Here is a 12,074-nt window from a genome sequence, read left to right as displayed (position 1 = left end):
AGCACACCTTGATAACAGATAAAACTAAGGGAGAAAAGTAGCAGGATAGAACATTTTGATTAAGGACAGAATCAATATGTAGTTCTGTCCTGCCAACATCAATACTGTACTGACAAGGTTTCTCTTTTATAGTGAGGAATGGTAGAAAGTCTTACCATTTTATATTTTACTTTTATTGTCATTGTACGTATATAAACAGTATATGAATTCTATATAGGCAGGGATCTCAAGAATTTGGGTTAAATGATCTGTAGTCCAATCTAGAATAGCAAAGTGTCTAAAGCAATATAAGGATATAAATCTTGCAGTCTTTAAATCAAATAAGCCAGAATCTACTGCTTGCAATATATACCACTAACTACATAGCACATACTTCCATAATTATAAAATCCTAGATCAGGATTCATAAACTGCAATGTAGAATCCTTACCTTTCTGAGGTCATTTAACCCATACTCAATGGATGAAGTCAAAACCTCAAGGGCCTGCAGATAAAATGAATAAGGCAAATATTTTGTAATAAGCCACACGCTTTATATTGTCAAAGATAAAAAAATGTACCTAAACTTTTTATTTTCGTACTTTCCAGCAGTATGAAAAGTTTATATGTGATTTCATTATGCTTTGAGCCTTCTCAGTGTATTTTGATCTTTTCAGAAATGTTGTATATTGTTAACAGAATCACAAATTATTCAGACTGATACCTTCAGGATTGTTGGGAGACATTATCTCTGCCCACTATGCATTCTTTCTAACTGTTTGATCATTTTTAAAGGAAGGGAAACAAACCTGCAACTTTCATCATTCCTCAGCAATTAATATGCTGGCTTGATGGCAGCTGTAGCTCAACAAAATATAATGAGACATAAATTGCCCAACTCTATTTTAAGATAACATCTGCAGATTTTAATTTGCATATTCATTCATCTCCTCTAGTAAACAGAAAAAATGGAAGATGAAGATTTAATGATATATTTTATTTTCTGGTTTGTGAAATAATATTTGAATTTCTAGGGCCTTGGTGATTTCAGAAGTGCATACTAATGACTGCATTCTGTAATTATGGACAATTCACTCTGAAGATTCTTATAGATATCAAAAACCAAGGGAAGGAAATCGGAGATTAAAAAAAACTCTGTAAAGAGAATTGGTGTACATTGAAATAATCATCTTGATACCGTACTACTTCAGGCACATATGTGGGAAAATGTACCTTTTTGTTTCCAATAAGTGAAACTAACCACTATTAACAACAGCAGAAAGAGAGATCCAGAATAAGGAATCTGATATCATATCCTCCACACATGTAAAAAAAACAATATGGTAAAGGCAATATCTACCTCCAAACCCAACATCAATTTCATGGCCCCTATGGACGGTCATCTTCATCCAAAAAGGATCTTATATTGCAGAAAAATACTCTATAAAAGTGGACTTCCCAAATGACACAACTGATAATGGGAAAGATAAAGTTGTTGCATTTCTGAAATTACACAGTACAACTAGAGACTAAACGCTATTAATTAAATGCCAGCTTAATAAGGAATGTCAGATTCACCAAGATCACAATGTCTAATTCTCTGTATCCCTCCATGCTAGTAAAGGAAAAGACATATATCGAGTGTAGTTTTGAAACCCTTTATTCAAAAATTGTTTTACTGTTTTCTTATATCAGAACTGTGCCAATGATTTTGGGGTGGCTGCCAACGACGTTAAATTAGCAAAAAGCTAAGCAACAAGACTTATTATCTGGAAGCTATTCAGAGTAGTTGCTTAAGCCAACATTCCTACACAAGAATCCTTCTTTCCCATCTTCAACCAGTTTCTCTATACTGCAGTGGTGATAGGATTTTAGAATTCAAGGTTCTGCAATTCAGAACTCCATGGAAAAGATTTGCTTCAAATATTAAGAATTGTTCATATGAATATGGATGAAATTCAATGCAAACACTAATGCTCCTATTTTTCACATATCACGATCACAAAGGCTGCTTCCAGAACTGAGCCTTCATTCACATTATGTCATTAGAGGGGTTTTTTTCGTTGTTGTTGTTCATTGAATTGCAATACAGATTGTACACAGTTTGTTCCTTCTAATTTTTATTTTATCAAATGTACTTTTTTTAATTTAAAAAAATACTAATTGCAGATCGATTGTGTTACTTGCCACACATATAACATAATTTTCTTTTCTTTTTGGGTGTGTGTGTGTGTGTGGTTAGATACGGACAGCCAATGAGAAAAGGTAAGTAGATATGAGGTGATAAATTTGTATTTTGAAAGTCTTGACCTGAAAAATATAACCATGTAGAACAGTGGTTCTCAACCTGTGGGTCAGAATCCCTTTGGGGGTCGAATGACCCTTTCACAGGGGTCGCCTAAGACCATCGGAAAACACATATTTTCTATGGTCTTAGGAACCGACACCAATTTTATGGTTGGGGGTCACCACAACATGAGGAACTGTATTAAAGGTCACGGCATTGGGAAGGTTGAGAACCACTGATGTAGAAGCAAAAGCAAGAGTAAATACTAAAAATGCTGAGCATGCAGATGCATAAAATGGCAAATCAGGGAGTCTACGTGCATAATTTCCATTAGGAGGAAAAAATAAGAGAGAGATAAAATTTGGCTGATGACTAAAATGAGGAAAGATTCTCTTTGTGTTCAGAGAAAATATGGTAAGGAATCATACATGTTGCACATTACAAGTGCCATCTGGACCCATCTAGAATCTTAGTGCACTGAGCCATGCAACAGCTGTATTAGCTGTCAGTTCTGTGGATTAAGAGAGTTTATTGATCAGTCACCCACTTGGATATCTAGCTAATATTTTTCTAGGCCACTAATTCACCAGGGCCTTTTTTAAATTATCATCTTCACATTAATTTTTCATTATCATCTGTTTACTGCACACTTCACTGTCCTACTGGAAAAATCTATACTAAAGGTGGTTCTTGCTAAAAAAAAAAATTATTAACAGACTACAAAAACAGCAAATTCACAATTAGAAAAGGCTACATAATATGAACAGATTTCCAAACTGCAGAATCAATCAAAATCAGGAAAAGATGGGGGGGGAGAGACCCCGAATGCTTTCATATGTCACTAAAAAGCTGATAAAATATCAAAATTCATCTATTTCATTATACAAACAAATTAAAAATCCTGTTACTAATTTTAATTATTCGTACATCCATTTCCCTGGAAGCCCAACCCAACAAGTAGTATACATTATACTTACAGTAAGATTGTTGAGAGTGACACCATTGGTGTACAGGTACTCAAGGACTGTCAGGAACACTTCTGGCTGCATGTGATTCAAGATCAGTGGAACCTGTGTCTCATTGGGCTGGCTTAGCATTGCCTGTAGAACTTGGCAGCGGGTGGAGAGTAGACAGCGATGTGCAAAGACTTTCTGCTTCTCTTTGCCAACCAGAAAAGTTACATCACTGTGGAAAGAGAAGTCACACAGATCTCAGAATAATTAGCAGACTTTACCATATAGATGGCTCAGCTTCTTGGACTGCTCTCTTCTTATCTTTCTGTAGATGCCTCCTTTTGAGAGGCAACATGAAGAATTCAGATGGCCTTTGATAAAGTGAGTGAAACCAAGGGCTGAATTACTTACTAAGAGCACATGGACACAATGATGTATTCGAATGCAGTTCTAGATTTCGCTGATCCTGTAACATCAACAGTGTTTGACTGCTGAGCCTTGCTCATTTATGTAATTATTTAACATTTTGGTCTTTCTCTTTTTTTCACGATGAAGCTTATGGCAATTTTAATCTGTTTCCCCATTTGCAGGGATACATGTGACTGTGTCTTCCATATCCTGGTCTTTAGGACTTTCAAGGAGAAAAATAGCTTCACATTTTTTCAACACTTGATATAAACCATTAGTTTTAAACCATGGCATTTTTGAGCAATCAGAAAATATACAGAAGAGTGAATAAGAAGAATCTCTGGAAACTATGATGTCTTGGATAGAAAGATAGTAAACTGAGAAAAGCCAGTCTGAAGTAATGGTGAAAATGCTGGCCTATAGTAGAAACCAGGAGATTGTGAGTTTGAGTCCTGTCTTGGGCATGAAAGCCAGCTGGGTGACAGGGCAGTCACTCTCTCTCAGCTCAATTTACCTCACAAGGTTGTTGTTGTGGGGAAAAGACGAGGAAGGAGTATTATGGACATTCACTGTCTTGAGTTAAAATATTTAAAATTTAAAAATCTAAATAATAAATAAAAGAGGTAATTTTGTATCAGTTATTTCAGCTGGGAGTAAAAGTATAAGAAGAGAAAACAGAATCATAGCTATCAGTTATTGGCTACATAGATGGGGTTGCAAGAAGGGTTTGCATTAGAGGGCCTGGGGAGAAAATGTTTGCCAGATGCTTTATTACTCTCATCAAGGCACTAAACTAGAATAAAAGATGGAAGGTGGCAAAACTAAAAACTCAATATCCAGTCAAAGAACCAGAATACAATTGGAGAAACAGGAGGCCAGAACAGGGACTCAGAATTTGACAGGATCATAAACAATTCAACAGCAAAGCATCAGCATAAACAGGGAGAAATGCACTATTTATCTTCTCCCAGGAAGATGGGACATATATAATTAAAACTTGATGGGATGATACTCACGATTGATACATAGTATTGGAAGGTTAGAATTTACTCAAAAGGAGAAGGTGCAATTGAAGGAATGGAGTGTTCACTGAATATAAGGGAGGGGAATCAGAAATTAAAAAATCAAAGTATATAACACATAGTTGAAAGTGGGGATTTATTGAAAAAGTAAAAGGTGAGAAAAAACTAAAGTGATAGTGAGAGTTTATTATAGACTGCCTGGGCAATCAAAAGACACAAATAAAATGCCTCACTTTCAAAGAGACGTGCATCAGTGATAATGAGGGATTCTAATTTTTGTTTATATCTTCTGGGAATCTATCTCTGTTAAGAGTCAAAGTTCCAAGAAATTTGTCTTCCCTATTGTTGACAACTTCATTTGTGAGGAGGTAGATGAAAGAACACGAGGTTCTAGTATTCTCAACCTAATCCTTACCATAAAAGAGGGATTGGTTAAAATTGAAGATGACCGACATCTTTGAAAAAAGGATCATATTATACTCAACTTTAGAGACTAACTTGAGAAGGAAGACATTTTCTATTCTGCATCAGATACTTATTGGACTAGTCATGTTGCCTTCAACAAAAAGTAGAAAGAGAATACCTAATGATGAATAAATTAACATGTGGGAATGGGTGTATATAACAAGGTCAGAACACACTGCAAGCAGAGAAAATAAAAATAAGGCAATAACCTCACTAATTTAATGAGTAGAGCCTCATGTACTGATTTCTGCTTTCCAAGCAGTGTTGCAGATCAGGCAGTTATATATTTCAAGATCATTAGATTCAAATGATCTGTTGCACCAGATTATAAAGAACATGTAATTTGATATTCCTACCAGATTACGTAGTGAAAAAGCACTCTGTAAAGGGTGTAAATTTAGATAACTACAGGAGTATCTTTGGTAACTTATTTGGCATTCACTTTATTTTTCATTACCTAATGACTTTCTCACTTTTGGAGGCCAGAAAATGGAGTGTTTTTAATTTCTCCAGGAAATGGAACATCACTCAATCAAGACAATTATTTTAATTCCTAGCTGCACCAGATCAATAGCTATTGCAGAATAATGTAAATCAGCCAAGAATTACCTACCGTATTTTTCAGAATATAAGACGCACCTTTTTGCCTCAAAAAAAGGGCTGAAAATCTGGGTGCGTCTTATACATCGAATACAGCATTTTGTGCCTCCTAAAGCCCTGCCCCCTTCACCAAAATGGCCGTGCATAGCCTTATGGAGGTTTTCAGAGAGCTCCAGGGGGCTGGGGAGGGCAGAAATAAGCAAAACACAGGGTGTTTTTTGCCCCCCCCCCAGCCGCCCAGTAGCACTTTATAAGCCTCCATAAGGCTACGCATGCAATGTTTTTGACAAAAAATAGGCCCGTTTTTGTGAAAAACGGGCCATTTTTTGCTCATTTTTGCCTCCCCCAGGAGCACTATACAAGCCCCCCCCCAAGGCTATTCATGGCTTTTATTTGAAAAAAATGGGCCCGTTTTCCCAAAATATGGGCCGTTTTGGGGAGGTTTACATAGTACAAGAACTTTTTTCCCCCTTTTGGAAAGCTCTTTAACTGATAGATGAGAATTATGTGGATCAATTATGTGCCAGCAGGAACAAAGTCAGGTGCTGCAGATTGTCAGCGATTTCCTTCTCCAGCACATGGATAAATACACCTGGAAACATCTACCTACTTATCTACTCTCTCTCCCTACCTACCTACTGTATTTCTCTCTCTCTCTCTCTCTCTCTCTCTCCCTCTATCTACCTACCTGCTCTCTCTCTCTCTCTCTCTCTCTCTCTCTCTCTCTCTCTCTCTCTCCCTACCTATCTACTGTATTTCTCTCTATCTCTATTTCTCTCTCTCTCTCCCTCTACCTACCTACCTAACTACCTAACTACCTACACACTCTCTCTTTCCCTACCTACCTACTGTATTTCTCTCTCTATCCCTCTATCTACCTACCTACCTATCTACCTACACACACTCTCTCTCCCTACCTACCTACTGTATTTCTCTATCTCTCTATCCCTCTATCTACCTACCTACTCTCACTCTCTCTCTCCCTACCTATCTACTGTATTTCTCTCTATCTCTATTTCTCTCTCTATCCCTCTACCTACCTACCTACCCACCTACACTCACTCTCTCCCTAACTACCTACTGTATTTCTCTATTTCTCGCTATCTCTCTATTTCTCTCTCTCTATCCCTTTATCTACCTACCTACCTACTCTCTCTCCCTCTTCCTACCTATTGCATTTCTCCCTCTCTCTATATATATCCCTCAACCTACCTACACACTCTCTCTCTCCCTACCTACCTACTGTATTTCTCTATCCCTATTTCTCTCTCTCTCTCTCCCTTTATCTACCTACCTACCTACCTACCTACCTACCTATTCTCTCTCTCTCTCCCTCCCTACCTACTGTATTTCTCTCTCTTTCTCCCCCCCCCCCATTCCTCTATCTACCTACCTACTTTTTTAAAAATTTGCATCTTCAAAATCTTGGTGCATCTTATACTCCAAAAATACGGTACATTTTATTGGAGTCTTCATCTAGTCGGCATTAACTACCCAACTCCACACATATTAAAATTGGACAAGCTTTCTACAGGGAGCAAGACTGAACAAGTTTATTTTTCAATTTAAAATGGGGGGGAGGATACTTTCCTTTTGAGGATGCAGAACCCAAAGATATACGGTATATTAAAAACAATAAAAGATAGAGAGCAAGTAGCCTTGCTAATAATTATTAGTTTACATTGTTGGAACATCTAACATTCAAACAAGTTTACTACTTATGACTATATTGCACTTTATTAATTTATTTAGCATGTGGCAGCTATATTACTTCAATTTATTAAGACACAGACACTATCTAGTACATGTGATGCTCCCAGAACTATAGCATTGTTGTTCACAATGTGTATGCATTTTCACTGCTAATATATTGCAACTCAGCATGTTAGAAAATTCATTTTCTTTTCAGCAAAGTTAGCTATAATATGATTTCTTAATAAATATTTGTGGCTTATAGAAATGAGCCTTGTATTCTATGCCAGCTCTCTCTGGGAAAGGCAACTTGGATTATTTGTGTTACATAGGCAATGAAAGCTGTGTCACCAGATTAGATAACATATTGTAAGGTTCCAGGAGTTTTCCCCGAGCCACTGAGATGCCAGAGTGAGACCCCAGAGGAGGCTTGCAAAAAGTATCAGTTTTTATTTATAGCAAAAGCTGGGTGACCAAACTATATCCAAAGCATACAAACAAAAGCATGTAAGGAATAGCCACACCCTCGAAGAGTGGCTCAGAGTATTATATACATTTTAGGGAGATAGAAACAAAGTTTATCCAATCAGAGACAAAGATTCGTTACCAACGTGATCTTTAAAGCGTTCTTTGGTTCAAGCTCCTGTCTCTGTCTATTTTATCTGTGGAGTATTCCTATAGCCTTGTGTAAGGGGTGGCTGCCCCACTTTGCCAAGTTGTTTTTCGGCAGAATGCTTTAAGGATTTATGAGCCAGGAAAACTCCCTAGTTTGATTCCTTTATCTATACAGTTTGATATTCTGTGTAACAATTTCTTCTACTAGCTTTCAAAAATGTGCCAAGCTTTGAAGCCAAGAATAGAAGCGAGACTCAGCAGTGAGATAACATTTGCAGTCCGGTATTAACGTTACAATTTCCTAGGCTAGAAAACAACTAATTTCTGACAGTATACAATAATATAAGCAGAAGCAAATATTGATTCATATTGATTCATATACTCCTTCAGTATAACAGAAACAATATGAATTATCCTCATATAGTACCACTGAAGAGCAGACAGTGCAATGTGAGCATTGCATCAGCAGCACCATTTGGAATAGAGTCAGAAGACATGGCTCATGTTTTCAAGCCAGATAAAATACTTTCAATATGGAAAATGTGGAAGAGAACATTCAATATATGTTCTACCATTAGCAGTTGGTTATCAATATTATTAATCGTCATTCTCATGAATGCTTTAAATAGATTGAGTATCTTGAAAATAACGGCCTTCTTAAACTTTTACTAGATCACAGTTTAGGCCTTTGATTTTGCCACAGACTTGGTGTTTCATTCTTCTGTTGGATTGTAAAGTGTGCATGGCTGACCCTGTTGTATACACTGTGAAAGAAAAAAACAGGAAATTCAGCTACGTAACTTTTAACCCAAATCTAGGTCTAGTTATAAGCCTCTTAGCTTATAGAGTCAATTGGCTGTCTATGCCGTTGTTATGATATGACTTTAATTCCACGTATAACAAATTAGGGTGAAAACATTAATCACACAATGAATCTCAAGTTTTTGAGTCAATGATTTTGTGTCCATAATATATAATTTATTTTTCCCTTTGAATTTTGTATCAGTCAAAATCAAATCACATTCTGACATAGTCAAGATTAAAATATGCTACAGTACACAAAGCACAATAAATACACTACATGATTTGCTTCATCATGAATTATTGAATAAACTACATAGGTTTACAGTATACAATACAGCATAGTTTCCCTGTTCTAAATAGCCAGCTTGTTCACCTGATTGCTAAAAAAGCCTGCTACTTAGAATAAGATCATATAAATGATCTCTGGATACTAACATTGTAATTCAAATTCCTTTTTATGAAAAATGTATTGGCTGGTTTTGTCAAATCTTGTTACTATAATTATAGGTGTCTGTTTCCAGCAGCAATTACATCAAAATGACAACATGTGCATCATCAAAATGCCACCCTTTTATACTTGTACCTCAAGTACCTAAGAAACCAAGAGATTGTCACACTAGAAGGCACATTTTGCCACTTACCCTTTTCCCACTCACACTTGTGGTTATAGACATTTTTTTTCCTGTCAAGAACAAGTGCAGTGAATAGATTCTAAGAGAGGTTTACACATTTAACAGACCTTAGTTAAATTGACTTGAAATAATTATCTAGGACAAAGTAGTAGCAACAATACTTAAGAGTTAACGCTCATGTTTTAGGCTGTCAATGCACAATAAATGAATGTAACTGTGCATCAAATCATTCATGCTGCATTTCCAGGTCTGGACCAGAGGTGGTATTCAGTAGGTTCTGGCCAGTTCTGCAGAACCGATAGCGGAAATTTTGGGTAGTTCAGAGAATTGGTAAGTGAACCTCTGACTGCCCCTGCCCCCATCTATTCTCTGCATCCCGAGTGCCAGCTGATCGGAAAGAAATGGGGATTTTGCAGTAACCTTCCCCTGGAGTGGGGAGGGAATGGAGATTTTACAATATCCTTCCCCTGCCACACCCACAGAACCGGTACTAAAATTTTTTGAATCCCACCACTGATCTGGACTACTGCAACACACTCTACATGGGGCTACCTTCGAAAAGGATTCAGAAGCTAATGCTAGAGAAGAAGGCAGCTATGTGGACTGTTTTAGGGGCTACCAGTGCGGCCCATGTAATGCCGTTGTTGCATGAGCTGCACTGGTTGCCTGTTGTTTCGGGGTCCAATGCAGGGTTCTGCTTATCATTTTAAAACCCTTTATTGCATGGGTGTGGATTATTTGAGGAACATTTCACTCAAGTGGGATGGGCTTGCCTGACCCATGCTGGCAGAAGGGACACGCTGCAGATCCCATCAGTCAAGGAATTGCACCTGGTGGGTCGGGAAAAGAGCCTTTTCTTCCATGGCTCCTGCCCTCTGGAACACTGCTCCCCTTTAGGTAAGACCTGCATCTCACTGGCCTTCCGTAGGGATTTTAAATTTCAAAATTTTTGAATCTCAGTGGTGGGATTTTTACTACCGCTTCTGTGGGCATGGCTTGGTGGGCGTGGCATAGACTTGGTGGGTGTGGCAGGGGAAGGTTACTGCAAAATCTCCATTCCCTCCCGATCAGCTGGCACTGGGGAGGCAGAGAATAGATGGGGGCGGGGTCAGTCAGAAGTGGTATTTACCAGTTCTCTGAACTTCTCAAAAATTTCCGCTACCAGTTTTCCAGAACTGGTCAGAACCTACTGAATACCATCTCTGCCTTAAAAATCTAGCTCTGGCAATTGGTTCCCCCCCCCCCCACGGGAGCATGTCATTCTGGAGTGGTTAATGGACTACAAAAGTTTCCACCTTCATCCCAGTTATATCTCGCTCCCATCCTTGCTACCTTTGTTAATTTTAATGTGAATATTTATTAAAATATTAAGATAATGTTTGAAGCTATATTAACGTTTTATCTTGTTGCTTTTACTCTTGTTGTAAACCACTTAAGAGTCACCTCTAGACAAGATGTATGGCATATAAATGTAATAAATACAAATAAAAATTTCACAATGCATACCTGCAGAGAGACTCTCATTGTCATTTCTCACAATAGCCTCCAAAACAGATAATCCAAATCTTTTTGCATCTATCCATACAGGACCAGGACAACGCTTCCAAAACAGTCACGTGACTCACTCTTTCCCTTCCATTCTTACAACTAGAAAGATTACAAAATCAACGCTGGTTTGGAAGGAGGGCTTCCATTTCTTACAAACAGTCGTTTATTTTTAGTAAAATCTTTGACGAAAACTAAAAGCTTTCATCAAAGCAGGGCCCAGGGAAAAGAAGACCACAACGCCTTTGTATGCAATTTTACTGCAAACCCCAGAATTCTTTTTGATATAAACTGAAGCCACATAGGCCGGAAAGAAACTCTCTGTCAAATCAGACTCGTAGTTGTGATCTGGGGAAAATCAGAGAACCAAGCACATTTACTGCCGTGCGAAGTCAGGGAAACGATTTAAAATCACACAAAGTTCGTTTCTTGCTTCTTTGCGATAGTGGGGTGAACTTTTCCAGCCAGCCTAATGGAATGGGCTTGGCGGTCACGTGATCACCCCTGCCCGTTCTTCGGGCTCGTTCCAACGGCAGGCAGGCAGGCAGATTGCGTGGCACGCTTACCTGAACTGGGGGTTGTTGATGAGAGTCTTGAGGGAGGCAGCAAAAGCAGATGGATCCCCCAGCAGGAGAACCGAGCCAGAGGCGGCGGCCATAAATCGGCCCCGGCTGGGAAGGGCAGCCAAACACAGGGGCTTTGCCCGAGTTTCCTTGGCTTTGGCTTATTGCTTGCAATCGCGGTTATACTGAGAAACGACACGGCTGGCTGGAGCCTCAGCGGCAGGGCAGGAATGCAGAGAAAGGCCAAAGAAGTCGAAAGCAAGACTTTTGTTGCTAGGCAACAGGCAGCTGCCAAAGCCCCCATATCCAGCTGTTGTGGGAGGGACCACGAAACTATAAAGGAAAAGGCTTGCAGAAACCGGGAGTCCCAAGAGCTGGCTCAGAGAAATCATCTAGTCAGGGGTCTGGATTGTTGTAAAGAAAACAAACAGGCTCTTCTCCTTACCTTCGGAAATTGTATGTGTGGGCTTTGTGCTTAGAGCCAGCTCAAAGTTTGGAAAAAGCTCATG

General features: G+C 38.6%; 1 protein-coding gene across 2 annotated transcripts in view; it reads right to left on the bottom strand.

Annotated features, from left to right (window-relative positions):
- Positions 1–11,874, bottom strand: part of BTBD19 (BTB domain containing 19) — a 69,603-nt gene extending 57,729 nt beyond the window's left edge. For both annotated transcript variants that reach the window (XM_081948010.1, XM_081948011.1), the window contains exons 1-3: positions 11,569–11,874; positions 3,244–3,451; positions 431–484 (exon numbers count right to left, since the gene is read on the bottom strand). In XM_081948010.1, coding sequence (XP_081804136.1) covers positions 431–484; positions 3,244–3,451; positions 11,569–11,660 — 354 coding nt within the window. In that variant the 5' untranslated portion in view covers positions 11,661–11,874. The remainder of the gene's footprint in view (positions 1–430; positions 485–3,243; positions 3,452–11,568) is intronic.
- Between the last annotated feature and the right edge of the window lie 200 nt (positions 11,875–12,074).

Source organism: Natrix helvetica (assembly GCF_964273705.1).
Source record: "Natrix helvetica genome assembly, chromosome: 3".
NCBI lineage: Eukaryota > Metazoa > Chordata > Lepidosauria > Squamata > Natricidae > Natrix > Natrix helvetica.
The sequence above is the reverse complement of the archived record's forward strand: the minus strand, read 5'-3'. Positions and strand labels throughout refer to the sequence as shown.